General features: G+C 35.5%; 1 protein-coding gene across 16 annotated transcripts in view; it reads left to right on the top strand.

Moving 5' to 3' along the window:
* Positions 1 to 17973, top strand: part of EPHA5 (EPH receptor A5) — a 319713-nt gene that overhangs the window by 17692 nt on the left and 284048 nt on the right. For all 16 annotated transcript variants that reach the window (XM_021101384.2, XM_084973910.1, XM_021101383.2 and 13 more), the window contains exon 2: positions 10931 to 10995. In XM_021101384.2, coding sequence (XP_020957043.1) covers positions 10931 to 10995 — 65 coding nt within the window. The remainder of the gene's footprint in view (positions 1 to 10930; positions 10996 to 17973) is intronic.

Below are 17973 nucleotides of genomic sequence, written 5' to 3'. Positions count from 1 at the left end.
AATTATTTTACATTTTAGATAACCAAGACTTATTCTCTAGGGTTTATGTCAGACTTCAATTTTAACTAAGCCACAAGACGACATGGAAATAATGACTTGAGTTGTCAGCAGAAATTTGAGTCTCTTTCCCTTTCACAGAAAGGGCTTCTGGGCTACCCAGTTGTTTACTCTTTTTTGGAAATGCCACCACCTTAAAATACAGACTGTGTGCAAGTTTGTCTGTTTTAGTGCATGTTAGATCTAATCATCATTTATCCTACCCTGAAGGCTGAAAAGCTAATTATTATATAAATTGTTTTGCAGTTTGATATAGTTCAACCAAACATTAGGGGTAATTAGGGAGTGGGGAAAGGATCCATTCCAGACAAAAAAATCAGCTTTGCATACATTTTACATTCTTTTCTTATGTGCTTTTTGACATCTAAGGACAAGGTAAATTTTGACAAACTTATATCCTATTTTGCCCCAGTTAGCATGCTTAAAGCATAATGAATAACAAATTAAAAAAATAAGAAACAGGGTCTCATCATTACCCTTTTGCTTTCCAAAATCTGGTAATTTACTTTTGTTAATTTGACGCTAAATTGTGATTTCCCCAGGGAAAACTAATGTCTGCTCTGTTTAGATGAAAAGTCTGTATACAATACTGTAAGAGCGTTATGGGAGATGCTAACTTCTGTAACATGATTTTCAAAACTTACTGATTTAGGCATTCCCATCGTGGCTCAGTGGTAATGAACCCAGCTAGTATCCATGAGGACACGGGTTCTTATCCCTGGCCTTACTCAGTGGGTTAACAATCTGGTGTTACTGTGAGCTGTGGTATAGGTTGCAGATGTGGCTCAGATCCCAAGTTGCTGTGGCGGTGGTATAGGCTGGCAGCTGCAGCCTGATTTGACCCCTATCCTGGGAACTTCCATATGCCACTAGTGCAGCCCTAAAAAGATAGAAACAAACAAGCAGACAACCAACAAAAAAACCCATAGCGATTTAGTAAAACTCATTGGTATTTAGAAATTAGGTGTTTCAAAGGGCAGAGCTTTTGGATTCAGTAAGTCAGATATTGGGGCAAGTGTGCTGTAGAAACAAGAGAAAGAGCTTTGGAGTTAGACTTGGATTTAGATTCTCTTTATGTGCTTATTTGCTCTCTGACCTTGGACCACTGCCCTCTTCAGCTTTTCTCAACTTCAATTTCTATATCTGTAAAAGGGAGAAAATAATATACCAGAGGATCATGTTAGGATTAGGTGAAATAATATTATATTAATAATCTTATATTACTTAAAGATACATATAATTTTGTTGATCTTAATCACTGCTGTTACAAATAGGGGAATTGTGGCCGACAAGGAAAATCACTTCCAACAAAAAAGCCCTCAGAGTAGCAAACCAGAACCACAGGACTAGCAAATAGTCTCCATGCTGTGAATCATTCTCAGAGGGAGTTGTGAATATGCCCGTTGATTTCTGGTGTGGAGGATTTACAGTGTTGTGTAAGGAAGAGCTTTATACTACGTTATCTACATATATTATGTGTGGATCTTAACAGGACTTGAGTGAGTGTATTCTGTAATACAATGATTTTCAAGCCAGTTAGGTCATCTAATTTTGATTTTTTAGAATAAAAACAATATGTAAAATTAGACAAGTTTGGTTACCACACTTGACAAGGTAGTCACTGAAAACCATATGGTTGGCTCTTTTCACACCATGTGTGCTGTGAATGGATCAGACTGCTCATTAGTCGTAATTTTGCTATCTGTGAATTTCAGTGTTACCTTTGCCTAAACACTTTGTATGTGCTAACCAGTGGTTATGAAATCTCAATCCCTCTTCCCCTGAAATTTACAATGGTAGAGTATATCAGCAGTTTAAAATTTTTAGCATACATTTCTGATCGATGTTTAACTTCCTTCAGAGTTACGTGCTTCATAGTATGACTGTTCAAACAGCTTACTGTTCAAAGAGCAGTGGCTAAAACTTCTTTATGATGATGAAAATATTTTGAAACAAAAAGAACAAAATGAGCAGAAGTGAATGTACTTTGAAACAAACAAAGGCAATGATTATTGCTTGTATTCACTAATGAGTGTCCTAAGATTGAAAAGACAAGAATCATCTATTTTTGATATCACTTTGAAAATAAAAAATCTGACAGTTTAAGTAATTCAGTTTGTAATGACCTTTTTTTCCATTTTGGCTGTGTTCTTGGCATGTGGAAGTTTTGGGGCCAGGGACTGAACCCACAGCTGCAACCTGAGCGGCAGCAGTGACGACATCAGATCCTTAACCTGCTGAGCCACAAGGGAACTCCATTAAATAAATCAGCTTAAAGTGTCATTGGAATTCTTTAAGTCAAATACCTGTAAGTCGGAAGTATCAAGATGTGATAAAAGAAGAATAAACTTTTGGAATAAGAGATTGGAGTCTGCCTTCAAATTCTGCCGCTTAGCAATTATATGTCAGCTAGGATATCTTCCTCTGCAAATAACAGCCAATCACTTCTGCATTGACTTAAGCAGCAAATCTGATTATTTCCCATATAACAGAAAGTCCTAAGAGAGGCAATTTTCAAATTTAGATGGATTAGCCACTCTATGATATTATTTGGAGCCAGATAATTCTCATCCCTTCCCTCTGCCAGCCCTAATCTGTAGGCTTTGCTTTCCTGCTGATCTCCTTACTTGCTCTAGATGGCTTCATCACTTCCAGGAAACACCCCCTCTACCCAGCAACTTTCAAGGCAGCCAGGAGTTTCCTTTTCTAATGTTTTCATAAAAACTCCTTTCCTTTGCAGATCACCTTCACAGCTCATTGGATAGACCTGAATCAATAGTAAGAGCATGTAATTGGAACTGAAATAAGTTCAGCAGTGCTAAATTGTGAAAGGGGGGGAAGCCTGAATGAAACTGGAGAATAAACTAGAGACCAATTATTCCAGGAAACTTGTATTAAAAACATTAAGACACAACAAGGTTTGAAGTAGGAAAGTGACGTGACCGCACTGGTGGCTTAGAAAGGTCTTTCTGGATGTAGTATTTTGTAGACATTTTCAGGGATCATGCTCCTCTACTGAGAAACCAGTTAGGAGGTTTGTCAAGTTAAAAATTATGGCAGGGATTTGACTGGACTGCTTATGCTGTGGAATGAAACAGCAGATACTGCAGAGAGTTTTACACAGAATAGAGTTAGAGTTGGCGGGATTTGGTTCCTGATTCAGTTTGGGGGTAAATGTGCAGGAAGACAGAGGTGACCCACAGATTTCTAGATGGAACAGCTGGTTCTATAGCATTGCATTCACCAAAATAGGGAACATGGAGGGAGGATTTTTTTATCATTGTTCAGGAACATACTTTGTTGGTTTGAGGACAGGTTGAAGTTGGAATGACTGGATGTCATTAATGTAGCTTTAAACTAGCAGACATTTTGATAGGTTGGTAGGAATTTCAGGAGAGAGAGATAGACAAGATATATGGCTTTGTGGGGTTGTTAACGTTTACATTACAAACTAAGACTTGGAAGTTCAGGAACTCCTCTGCAGGGGTTCTTACATAGTGGTATGTGCTAATATCACCTCTAAAAGGCCTGACCAACAAACACAAAATCCATATCCTAACCATTCTCCATCCTAAATAGTCTGATTCAGTATGTATGGGCTGGTGCCAAGACATTTGTTCTTTCTGAAAGGTTGTTTTTGATTTTCCTGTATGTCTAGGTCAGGAATTGTTGGTGTAAAGTGATGAGCAAAGATAGTCTACAAAAACAGAGCATTGATCAAAGCCGAGGTCTGAAGGGTTTGTAGAGAAAGAGTAGCTTATAATGGAAAAACAGAGCCAGAAAGGAAAAGAAAACCACAGAAATATGTTGTCACTGAAGATGACAGGTGAGCGTGTCCATGGGGTCATGACCATATGCCGCCAAAACATAAGGAAAATTAGGAAGTCACGCTACATGATTATCACAGGTTTTCACAACCAGTCTTCTAGGTTGTGAGATTATTCTCAAGCAATATTTGGCAGCCGTGTTTTGTGTACAGTAGATTCATCCACACTTAGGGCTTACTTCATGGCCTTTGCATGTCCTGGGAAGGTCACTGCAATCAAAAGATTCTGTGTTCCAGGCTTCACTTCTAAGTGAAGTACCTGGTTGAGGAAAGCAATAAGCAAGGCTCATGGTCTGTAATGAAGGCTTCAGGTGTTGCCTCATATTTTTTGCTTCCTTCATTTCCCTGCCGAATGAGACTGCAGACTGTCCGTGTTCTGTTGATCATCTCAGTTTGTTGAGATCATTAAATGTGAGAACATATATAAATTGCCTAGTAGAGTACCTGATGCACAGTAAACATGGAATAAGTCCCTTTCCCTGTATTTTTCCTTTTTTTTTTCCCTAAAAAAGGTTGTACAATTATGTTGCTTGGAATTGAAAAAGAAATTAAGACTCTCCCACTCATTGTCTGTGGAAATAGAATTGATTATAGATTCTTGCTTTCAAGCAAAGATGCCGGAAAATATGCAACACCCCTAAACCTAAAACGTAATTTTTACCAAATTTACAAATTTATTTTTCCAATGGGAAACACATGTCCTCTTTCTCTGCATTCCTTTTGCCAACTGTTCTTTGTTCCCTGCGGCAGTTGTCAAATTATAAAATTTAGTCTAGAAGCAAGAAATCACATCTGTGCTGAGTGGGACCATGGAGAGAGGCTGGACGGCTGTATATCTGGGGTTTATTCCCACAGATTAGTTAAATGTGTGCTGTAATTGAATTCAGTAGCTTTTCTGATATTGTCATATGGAATCAATAAGAAAGCATCCATCAAAACTCTACAATGTCTTTTCAATGAGACTTTGATTCAATGCCTTTAAAGAATGTCATCTTATGTGCTACTAATCCAGATTATCTCTCTTCACACTGGAGGTTTGATTACCATTATCATTGTGTTTGTTAATGTGAAGATCATAGAAAAGACAGATAATATAAGATTAAGAATATGTCTTATGGGAGTTCCCACTGTGGCACAGTGGGATAAGAGTCTGACTGCAGCGATTTGGGTCATTGTGGAGGTGTAGGTTTGATTCCTCGTCCAGCACAGTGGAGTAAGGATCCGTTGTGGCTACAGCTGCAGCTTGGATTTAGTCCCAGGCCCAGGAATTCCCATATGCTCTGGGGGTGGCTGCAAGGTAAATTAATTAATTAATTAATTAAAGCTATGAGAAAAAAGCAAAAAAAAAGGAATATGCCTTATGGCTCATGCTTTACCTTTAAGGATCACACATTCTTTTTTTTTTTTTTTTTTTGTCTTTTGTCTTTTTAGGTCCATACCCTCGGCATATGGAGGTTCCCAGGCTAGGGGTTGAATCGGAGCTGTAGCCACCTTCCTATGCCAGAGCCACAGCAATGTGGGATCCAAGTCGCATCTGCGACCTACACCACAGCTCACAGCAACACTGGATCCTTAACCCACTGAGCAAGGCCAGGGATCAAACCAAAACCTCATGGTTCCTAGTTGGGTTTTTTTCTGCTGCACCATGACAATAACTCCAAGGATCACACATTCTTTCAAAGTATTGCCCATGATGGTGGTGACCAGGTGTCCTTGAGCAGTCTTCTGACACTTCAATCTCAAAACACATCTGAATGCATTATGTTTCTGGAAAATCCAATAACATTTTTTTTTTTTTTTTTTTTTTTTTTGCTTTTTGTGACTAATATTAGCAAGATTTTAGAGAGGAATCAATGGAGTCAGAGTGATACACAGCAAGGTATGAGTATTTGACAGTTATAATCATTAAAGAGCATATTTGAATAATTAGCTCCAGTTAATACTTAATTATTAGAATGTGTGAAGTTGAGGCCTTAGGAGTCTTTTTGTATAAATTCCATTTTCCTCATTCTGCCCTCCCCTTGTCCTTCTTGAATCCCAACAAGAATGAGTTAGCAACTCTCTGCCTTTTCTGAATGTGAATTCTTAGAAGCTTTTCTCTGTTTGTCCAAGAAAGCATTAAAATTATTAGTGTGTAGTAATAAAATTAAAACAGACATAAGATTAGTGTGAATTAGTTCCTATTATAATCTGTTGTTTGATTAGGCAGTTAACCAGTTTTTGCATACTAAAAAGGTCCGGTATGCGTGAGTCTTTCTTTTTCCTATATTAATTTTAGGAATTTGCAATAGCCTAAATACTCATTGACCTCTGTAGAGTTATTTCTCCTGGAGGATCAGTCTTCTTAATTACTGATTAGAGTATCAACCAATATGCCCATCTTCTTTGTAATTATACAGTGGCAGAGGGAAAATGACCTTGAAGGCTGTCACCCAGTTTAATGGTGTGGCTTTATTTTAAAATATAAATAATAGAATAAAAACATTTTCCATAAAATTTCTGATATCTAATTAATGTCTTCCAGAGTAACTGTGGTATCAAACATTTCCTCTAATTATATTCATTAGTGGCTTCTCCTGGACAAGTTTTAATTAAGTTGTACAATGAAGATCAATACTCATTGTGTATTCATTGCAGTTTACAACAAGCATATATACTGTTCAGAACAATTTAATTACTGTAATTGTAGCACAGAAGTTACAGAGTGACTGTGCTCCATTATTGCCAAACCCCCTTTTAATAAATTCAGTAATGAAATCGAAAAAGGAAATTCTAAAAATTCACATTTATATGTATGCTGTGTCTAAACTGGATTTTATGTCAGTAGCATAAGTAATGGGGAGAATGGAGACATTACTGGTATCAGTGGCATAGAGCTTTTTCATGCCATCATGGATGTTGAGAATTATTGGAGCATAAATAAGAACACTTGTACCAGTAGTTACATTGGTTACTAAAATAGAGTTGTTGGCTGTTCAGAATACTCTTATTTTTTTCTCTAAATAAGACTCCAATGTTTATTACTTTCATTTCCTTAAATAGGAGTAGTATTTTGATTCATAAAGAATGCTTCAAACTATGTTAACTTCTGTTAATGAAGAACATGCTGCTGATGCATTGTACAAGAAATTAGGAAAGTAGAGATTTTCTAGTAGCATCGTAAGTGTATACTACGGTTTCTCAGCTTTGGCACTAGTGAAATTTGAGCCAAATAATTCTTTCCTGGGGGCGGGAGAAGTTTTGCTGTGTGTTGAAGGATATTTAGTCAGTTACATGCCTGGCTTCTTCCCACAAGATGTCAACAGCAAACATTCTCCCTACTTTTGACAATCGAAAATGTTTCCAGACGTTATTAGATGTCCATTTTGAGAACCACTGGTGTGTGTTGATTCAGCCACATTCTGATCTGCCCAGTGACCAAATGATTCATTGACAATACAGACAGCTATTCAACTGTTCTGAGTGCAGGCTTGGTTCATAGGCATGAGTCAAACATGGCGTTCTTTTAAGGAAGCCGTGCAATTAGAATAATATAATTCTGTGTAGTCCATGTTTCAGAGATTAGAATTAGGTGATAATTAAATATTCAGTAATACTACCTTACCCAGACGTAGGAAATGGAAAATCAGAGGTAGCGTCTTGGAGAAGGCAAGTTTAGGAGGTTTATCGGAAATACATGTATGTCACTTTTCACTTCTACCTGAAATTGTCTATTTATCTGAAGACAACCTTTAGACAAGATTATCAAAAGAAAGATAACATTCTTGTTATAGTTCTTTTCATGTGTTTAGCAGCATATTTCAATATTGAAAATTCCCAATATATTGTATTAACAGCCAAGCTAGTATTGTGAGGTCATTTATTTACTTTTACTGAAATACATTTTGAAGGACAAATGAAAAGTTAGCAATTCACAAATGTAGCTAGAGCAGCATGTGCAAAGCTTGGAGGTGTTATAAAGCTCTCTCACCCTCTGTATCAATCTGTCTGATATTATGCAGATTTAATTTTATTTAGTTATTTTCCCTGAAGCATTGAATCCCAATTTCCTCAATATTATATGGACATAATTAAAATATAGTAGTCTGCAGGTAATTCCCTAAAATCCCTAATTTTTCTCTTTTTTCCCAATTGTCAATTCAGTAATGGTACATGTAAATATATGTTTTGCATTGTGAATTTTATGAAATCTTCTGTTTCTAGGAGAAAAGCAATTTCAAGTAGTAGTGAAAAGTAATATACATGTGTTTCTGATAAACCTCCTAAACTATTTTATCTGAAAACAACCTTTAGACAAGATGATCAATTGAAAGATAACGTTCTTGTTGTAGTTCTTTTCATGTGTTTAGCAACATATTTCAATATTGAAAATGTCCAATAAATTGTATTAACAGCCAAGCTAGTATTGTGAGGTCATTTATTTATTTTTACATGTATCTTTAAGCCAAAAAAGAGTAAAAATAGTAATTTAAATTAAAGTCAATTCAAATTATATCTAGCCACTTGAGATGGAACTTGATGGAGAATAATGTGAGAAAGGATTATATATATATATATATATATATATGTATGTATGACTGAGTCACTTTGCTGGACAGCAGAAATTGACAGAATATTGTAAATCAACTATAATAAAAATTTTTTAAAAATTTTAAAAAGTTAATTCAAATGAAGGTAACCAAATTTTAGAAAGATGCCTGGAAATCTCTTCATTGATAATAATGACTGTTTCAAGATGCATGTATTATGAAGAGGTCTACAACGCATGCTGTATTTCTCATGGCAGGCTATATGAATTCCTAGAATTCACATCATTTTGCCAGCACAGGACTAAGTTCAGTGACTGCCATCATAGTAGAAGGCCTTTAGTTTGCTCATTTGCTCTACTTTATCTAGTCTACACAGATAAGCTGCTGCTCAATATCAAAGGTGAATAAAGTGAATTATAAAGATGAATAAACAGAGTGATTAGGTTTTGCACTCCCCTGATATTTAGTCATGTCTAGACACAGCCCTAGTGCCCCAGAAAAAAACTAAAATGAGGACAAGGACATTTAAGTTTAACATAGCCTTATTCCCATAGAAACTAGAAAAGCCAACAGTAGAGTGAAAAGAAAAGAGTATGCATCTACCTGGAAAAATTAGATTTAGCGGAGTGACTGGTGATTTGCCAAGTTAGTGGGGGAGTAAAACAGTTTTGGTTTGTTTGGTTTGGGTTTTTGCTATTCTAATATAGTAGTTTTTAAGTTAGGTCAGTTTGCTCTACAAAATCATAATCCCACAAATTATTTTTTTATTGCCTAAAGCCAATATGATTTGTGTATGCTAAAGTTGATACAAACATTATTTAAGCATGCATTTTTATAGTGAAAGAGCTCAGAACATGAGGAAAATAGACAAGTTTATGTATATGTTACAGTATTGAGTTGTACACCCATTTTTTAATTTTTAATTTTTAAATTTGTTTTCATATTAATAAATTAATATAGACTGTTACCTTAATATATAAGATGTGTATATTTGCATATGTGATAGGAAATAAAATGCTGGATAATAAGGGTTAAATGGACCTAATTTCCATTGCATGTAGAGAATTTCCATTTCAGTTGTGATCCTGATTTCATAGGTCATGATAATTTTATCTTATGTTTTCTTTTTTTTTTGTCTTTTCATCTTTTCTAGCGCTGCACCCACGAAAAATGGAGGTTCCCAGGCTAGGGGTCAAATCGGAGCTGTAGCCACCAGCCTATGCCAGAGCCACAGCAGTGCCAGATCCAAGCTGTGTCTGCGACCTACACCATAGCTCATGGCAACGCCGGATCCTTAACCCACTGAGCAAGGCCAGAGATCAAACCTGCAACCTCATGGTTACTAGTCAGGTTCGCTAACCACAGAACCATGATGGGAACTCCTATCTTATGTTTTCTTGTAGAAGTTTTGTAAAAACACATTCCTCAGTCTGTCAGCTGTTAAACCTTTAAATCTTTAGTATCCCAGGCATATACTTGCAGGTAGAAAACCCAGTTGTTACCCTTTTGGGTCCATGGCATGGTCATTCAAAGTGGTTCAGCTGCGCAGATGTCCGGTAGATCCATTTGTTTGAGGTAGCATATCTTTGAAAGATAGTTATCTATAATCTAGAGCTAAAGCATTTTGAGTACACAGCACCTTTTAAGCTGCTTAATTTCAGAGGGACTGTAGGCGCACCTGTTGAAATATAAACTGTTGGTGTGTATGTTTGTAAGTGTGCGTCTGGGTGCAGTTGTGTATACACGGTCTCCCAGGGCTTCCTTCAGCAGTGATGAAATCTGAACTTCTGTCCTGGGAGTTTCAAATATTTTAGGATATCCAGCCCCATCTGAAGTCTGCCTTTAAAAAGTGTAGCTAATATAAAAAGCACATTTTGGGCTATGGTTATATCTAAGTAGAAAATACCTTTGGGAAGGCAGTGGGCACTGAACTAAAGCAACAACCGCAAGAGCTGCTACAGTTTCCTAGGCTTGGTTAAGGTTGTGTAGATTTATTTCTTATTTAAATTTGCAATTTGGATTACAGATTTTGGTTAATATCACAAAAATGATACAAGCTTGGAATAGTTTATTGCTGTTTCATGCAAATCATTTCTTAATTGCTTCATAACAGCTTTCCCGAAGACAATAGAGTATGTTTAGCTGCAATTTGATGGCTACAGCTTCATCCCAAGACCTAGGGCCTTTAAAAAAGTGTCCCTGGTCCTCACGGTTTTCTGTGGACCTTCTATTTTTTTCTTTTTCTTATCAATCTTTTCCCTGATTCTTGTTTGACAAAAGAAAAAGAAGCACTTAGGGTAATGATTTCTTTATACATTTTTGCTGTAATTGTTCTCTAAATAGTTATTCAAAATCACTTATTCTCTTGCATCTTAATAATGTTATAACTCTTGCATCCATCCTAATGAATGCTTAACCTACTTTCAGTTATATAAGCAACATGTAATTTTAATAACACTATGAAAATAGTGATGTATTTTTATATACTTAATTCATTTTGGTGTTCTTTCTTTTTTAGTGAATTTGTTGGATTCACGGACTGTCATGGGAGACTTGGGATGGATTGCTTTTCCAAAAAATGGGGTAAGCCTTTATGAAGTTCTCCCTCTGACTTAAACTCCTTGAAAAGACGTAGTATTAAATGTCATATAATCGAAAATCCTCTCAGCACACTTGTTAAGAGGAGAGGGATGTGTGTGGGTGAAGGTGCAGGAGGAGACCCATATTGGCTCTGTCTGGGAAAAACAGACACATAGGGGAGAGATTTTAATGACTGAATAACAAATATATTTTTTTGTTTCTGAATGTTTCTCCATAAAGAAATATGATGTTTTCTTTAGTCTTCAGGAGAATTTCAGATTGATGCAACAAACACACTTTTAGAATTGGTTTGTCCTAAAAAAAAGAAGAAGAATTAAAAAAAAAAAAAGATTTGCTGCTGTTTTGCCCTTATCCTGATTGAATAGAAGATAAAAGTTAATGTGTCAGTGACCAGTGTTGAATCAAACACTGGGACCCACTTATATGTTTCATTCACTACATTAGGAAACGAAAGTATTATCAGAAAGTCCTTGAAATTCCATTAAGATTAAAACTTTCTCAGATTATCAGGTCAGTCATCATTCAATTATTCAAATGTTTTATTTCAATTCTTGAAACTTCCTCTAATAAGAACTTAAAAGTGCTTCATTGGAAGATCTTTTATAATCAACTAGTGTTTTTATTAGTAAATTATTTTACTGGTGTATATTAAAATAAGGTCTTTGGTGCAAATTAGCTAAGCCATTTTAAACAATATGCATATTAATGTATTTAAAATACTAATAACTTAATACATAGATTATATTAAAAATATTCGAGGAGTTCTTGGCGTGATTCAGCTGAATCGAATCTGACTAATATCCATGAGGACATAGGTTCAGTGCTTGGCCTTCCTCAGTGGCTTAAGGATCTAATGTTGCCATGAGCTGTGGTGTAGGTCGCAGACGTGGCCTCAGATCCAGCATTGCTGTGGCTGTGCTGTAAGCCTGTGGCTGCAGCTCCAATTCAACCCCTAGCCTGGGAACTTTCATGCCTCAGGTGCGGCCCTAAAAAGACAAAAAAAAAAAAAAAGTACAATGTCTTCTGCTTAATTAAAAACACATCCATATTATCAGATGGGAAATGAAACCTAAGTAAAATATTGTACATAAAAAGCATTGTTTTATGTAGGAAACATTAATTGTATTGCATGACTGTTATATTAAAAACAATCTAGACTTTAATGTTAACTTAATATTCAAATTTTCAAGCTAAAACTACCCAGCATCATTTATTGAACCACTTTGTGACAAAAACAAATAATATTTTCAACCCCTCATTTTAAGAAAAAATTATTAAACAATTTGAATACTTAAAATTTATTTATACAGTGTCTATGTGCAATTCATTTAGAAACTATGCAGACTAATAATATTTCATATGATTTTAAAAGTTAATTTTAATTTAAGTAATAAAATATTATAACAGACCTGGTTATAACAATCCAAATGGCCAAAATGTAAAATTTTTTCAGTTGATGAATAAATCAGATGTGTTAATTGGTCCTTCACTTAGAACATTATTTCTGTGGAAATAAGGTAAATAGTATTTTTTTTTAATTCATAATCATTTATGTTAACATCCTCATCTCAATGTGCTTCTTCTTTTTTCATTAAGTTGGTATTTCTTTTCGGTTGTTAAGTGTTATGGTTGCCTTGAGAGATGTAATATAAATAAATACAAGGTGTTTGTTAAGATATGAGAACATAAAGATAAGTCAAATGAAAAAAAAAAAGTCCTACTCATGTATGGCTAGTGCAAACATAAAGGTATATATTCTCTTGGTCTCTCTTTTATCTTTCTTTTGCTCTTCCTTCTCCATTCTTACTTTAGCCTTCCCCTTACTAACCACCTCCTTTCTTTTCATCTTTTACCATCTCTGCACAAGTAGATGGCTGGCTGACGTCCATCTATGAGAACCTGTACATATATTCTGTACTCTGCATTTTTTCACATATCAAAAATGGTTTATTACATAAATATTTTAAATTGCCCTTTCTGAGAAAATTGCTGACATGTTGGGTTGAATTTAATTTTTAATAGCCTGAGAAAATGTCATATTCTCTTTGAATCTCTTTGAATTTAGTTTTGTGTTCCTTCTGTTTCCATTCAAAAGTTACTCAGAAAAGGTTTGACAGAGTATAACTTTGAGGGGAAATCTGATGTTTTAGTTATTCTTGCACCTAGACATTTTTAGGGAGATTACTCAATTTTGTATGTAAGTTCTGTATAAAACACAATTGATTCCTTTGTAAAAATATAATTCTTTGCGTCAGAAATGGAATATTTCCAGCCATCCTAACAACTTTATACTTTCTTTTTCTTACTATTGTAATACTATAGTGTTAACTTTTTTCAGATTTTTAAATGAGTATTTTTTTCAAAAATCTTGTAATTTTTTGAATGGTGTTTCTTTTGACATAGCTAATGCCTGATGTTAATATTGAAGAAGTAGAAATTAAATTAGGGAAACTTAGTGAATGATTTCTTAGCCAGGTATGAGGAATGTGCACAGTATCCAGGTATGTTTTGTGTTATGTCACATGAATGCAAAATGAAGAAAGTTCTAAAATTATATTTTTTTTAGGAGTTCCCATCATGGCTCAGGGGAAATGACTCCGACTAGTATCCATGAGGATACAGGTTTGATCCCTGGCCTTACTCAGTGGGTCAGCAATCCAGTGTTGCCACGAACTGTGTGGTGCAGGTCACAGACGCAGCTTGGATCCTGTGTTGCTGTGGGGGTGGAATAGGCCGGCAGCTATAGCTCTGATTGGACCCCTTGCCTGGGAACTTCCAGATGCCACAGGTGCGGCCCCCCCAAAATAAAATAAATAAATAAATAAATAAATAAATAAATAAATAAAATTATATTTTAAAGAACATGAGCATACCCAGTACAAGTAGTTTCAATGGAGAGTATATATACTTTTTATATCAGGCTATGTCACTTATTATTAGATAAGCAGTTTAAGTGAAATGTAGACCTTCAGAATGATGTCAGCAAAACTTTTGGAGTAAGGGCATCTGAAACTCTTTTCTTCCATAAAAGCCATGATAAAACTGGAAAATATTATAAGAATTAACTTTTCAGTAACTCTGGAAATGAACCAAAATCCTGGAGCAATCCAAGGAACAGTTACTGGAGAAAAATGACTACGTCTTGTTAGAATAGCAAGTTTGTGGTATTTTAAGGTACCCTGTATCCTTTCTTGCTTCTCCAGCTCTTTAAAGTAGCCTTGAAAAAAAAAAACATCTTCCATCAAGGAGAAAACCAGCAGTCTGGCAGGCACTAGAGTGGACAGAATCGGTTAGAAGATTCTGCAGAAACTTTATCTCAGAGAATTATTGTTATATATAACCCAATAATGCCATGAAAGAATGCTTTTGTAAGCCTGTCTTAGCTTGTCTGACTCAGAGCTCTCCCAATCTGAAAGCCCTTATTATACTAAGCAAAGAGGAATATTTTCTTCAGAACATTATTTTTTAACTTCAGGCCCTAAGAATGAATATTTTATTATTTTATTTCTTAAACTAATAAAAAATACTTACCTTAAATCTAGGCCTAAGAATTGGGCAGGTTCCTACGAGAAACACTTATTCATCCTTTGTAGTCGTACACACATTCCATACACCTCTTAGAAACAGTCATTGCACCTGCGATACTTTTTTTGTTGCTTTTCAGCTTCAGATTTCTTATAGCTGTCTTCTGTTTACTACCATGCAGTGTTTCTAAAACTTGGCTCAGCATATAATAGAACTTTGATAAATATTTAATAGAAGGATAACTTCTTTTATTTTTCAACTTATAAAATAGGACATACATTACTGAGATGTAGTTTTGCATAAAGATTAAATACATGAGACTAACCATAGAACTAGGCACAGTTTTTGGTGCTCAGTAAACATCTTTGACCTATTGCATTTCTGTTCTCTGCATACTTAGAGCTCCACCAATCCATCAGGTTTTTGTGTTTCTTTGTTTTTGAATATAAATATATCTGTATGAACTCATTGTCAGCACTGAATGATTGGGAGGTTTCATATAAAATCTGAATTTCCACCTTCTCTGTTTAGTTGGAAATTTGAGAAAGCCAGAGCTAGCATCTTTCTATGACCTCAGCCACGTGAAGCTGAGTTGGAAGAGAGTCAGCAAATTCTCCTCTGATTTGGTTTCCACCTAATATGCTTCACTCCTTAAGTCTGTAATGTTGGTTTATCATGGAGTCCCTTTTAAATATTGCACAAGCATTGAGATTTTCTTTTGTTTCAGGAGGGACTTTATTTTTTTTAAACTGCTCTTGTTGTTACATCCTGAGGTGGTTTCTTCCCAGTTTTTGGTTGAACACTTCACCTTAGTCAGGACTCATCATTTGAATTTGGACTTCAGCATGTGCATTTTAGCCATGGTGTATGAGATAAACAGCATGTGTATGTGTGTGTGTCTTCTGCCTCATGGTAGCAACTTGAACTTTCCTTCCCTTTTTTTCCCCATCCATATCTAGGAGTACTGTGTTATAGCAGAGTTTGCTTTTGTGCAAATTTGCTGCATTCATTCATTCAGTGGATATGTATTGGACATTTATTTTCGGTTAGAACTCTTCTAGGCACAGACTAAGTGTGCCTTACTTAGTTTGTGCCTGCTTTGGTTAGTTAGTTAGTTTGGTTAGTTAGATAAAGTAGTGAAGAAGAGTTAGGTACTAACTAGTCTCTGACACCCTGGAGTTGAGGCAGGATTATTTTGAGCATGAGTTACCAGGGTGTTAGAGCAATGTGGTAAATGAAATTCTTTCTGTTGCCATCCTTTCTTTCTGTACTTTCAAAAAAGTGGCAGAGAGGTGACAGTATTTGCTCAAGGTCATTCAAGTTGTTTGTGACAGCTGGGAGGATTGTTCTTTCTAGTGTATTGCATTTGTCATACTTGCTCTCATATCATTTTTTTCTCATTGTCCTGCCATAGGAAAAAAAAAAGAACTCTTTCGAGTACGTAAATTCAGTTATCACTAACAACGACAGTGTAGAAAGAAATACTTGGATAAAGAAAATGAGGCTCAGTAAGAAAATGAGGTTCAGTAACTTGCCCAGTTATGTAGTTTGTTAAGAGATTGAGGCCATCATAAACCTAGATCTTCCAGGATACTGATTATTTTAAACCAGAGGTGAACTCCTACAAACAGGGCTCCAGAGGCTTGACTTTGTTTTTGATGGTTCCCAGAGTTCTAGTTTATGTAAAGGAAGAACTGATGCTTATGAATTTCACCTCAAAGAAAGTTGTAAATGAGCTGGAGTGGGTCACCTGCTATTAATCGCTAGATCATAATATGAATTGGGGAAATAGCAATAAAAATTTTAAGAAAAAAATGTATAGAACCTAGGTGTTAAGATATATGTTATATTGTGTTATGTATATATACATATAATTATCTAATTAAATAAAAGCTAGCTAGCTACTGGATAATGAAAAGTATAAATTAACTTGACTTCCAGCTATATCTGTAATTCACTATATTATTTTTGGAATTTCTGTGAATCTCGGCTTTCCTATCGGTTGTCATCCTTCATCCACTAAAGGAATAGAAAAGATAATTGTTGCCTAAAAAGCTGCTTCTATTGCGCTGATTTTAAACATAGCCAGAAAGCAGCATTTTGGTAGTTACTTAAAGCAGCAACCACTCAGCTCTTTGGCATTTCAGTGAAGTAAGTAAACTTTGTAACAGTTTTTATGCAACACCCAAATGTGAGACTGAATAGTTTAATTTCACTTTGAATAAAATTAAGGGGAGGGTTTGTAAACTTTTTTTTTCTTCCATAAGGGGGTCTTTAATTGCAGACAGAAACAAAAACAAACTGGTAAAACACAGACTGACTTCTGGCTTAATTGATGTAAAATGTGCATAGTTACTCTCCGTTCTAAATTTCACTGTTTATTTGGGTAATTTTTTTTTCCTCCAGAGTATCTGTTGTTGGTATTTTATATTGAGGTTCTCAAACTTTTTCAGCCTCAACCCAATAGAACATAATTCTAACAACAATAGTAATTCTTCAGACTGGGGCTAAGGAATAATTAAGAGGCCTTGAGAATTAATTGATTTCATGATTGACTCATGTGGTCATCCCTCTTTTTTATGTTTTCATAAGATTTTGCCTTAAATACTTGTTAATTTTAACTATTTGTCTCACTTTTAAAATTAGTATACTTTAATTTTTAGAGATGTTTTGGGTTTGCATAAAAACGAGCAGACAGTGTGGAGAATTCCTACATACAACCTCAGTACCGTCTTTACCCTTTCCCAGCTATTAGTAGCATGTTGCATTAATCTGGCACATTTGTTACAGTTGATCAGCCAATGCTGATACATTATTATTAGCTAAAGGCTGTGGTTTGTATTAGAGTTCTGTTTCTGTTTTACATCCTGTGGGTTTTAACAAATATGTAATAACATGTTACCGTGGAAGGGTCTTGAAAAGCCACTCACTTTCCTGTCTGTATATACTCTGATGTACTTTGAAATAACTCTCATGTAATTAGAAGGAAGCAGACACCTTCTGGAACATTTAATACTGATTAATCTATATAGTCTAAGCATGCATGTCAACAGCATTGCTTCCTGGAAATTTTTAGCAAATGTTTTCAAAACGTATTCTTGTGAGAATAAAATGAATGGTTGTGGTGTTTGTTTAGAGGAGATTATGCTTTTACGTCTTAGAAATTCCACTCTTGCTCTTTTTCCATACGTTGTTGTTACAAAAGAGCACAAGCTGCACCTGCCTCCTTTGCTTTGGTGGACCCTGCCTTTTCCCCGCTGAGTTCTGTGTGCTTCCTGTAGCACGCAGTGGGCAAGCCATCGTGTTCCCCTGGGTGTCACCTCTGAGTCATATTTCAAGTTCTGCTTTTATTTTTGCTCTTTCGTTCTTCCGTGTAAAGAGGGTAAACATTATTTTTGAAGTCTTTTATTTTGCTGATTTTAAGGGCTATTAGGA

Source organism: Sus scrofa, chromosome 8, assembly GCF_054392235.1.
Source record: "Sus scrofa isolate SSC_HxYL_T2T_F1_AM1 chromosome 8, Sscrofa_HxYL_maternal_Yorkshire_Landrace_v2.0, whole genome shotgun sequence".
In the NCBI taxonomy this organism is placed as follows: domain Eukaryota; kingdom Metazoa; phylum Chordata; class Mammalia; order Artiodactyla; family Suidae; genus Sus; species Sus scrofa.
This window is presented reverse-complemented; position numbering and strand designations above follow the sequence as displayed.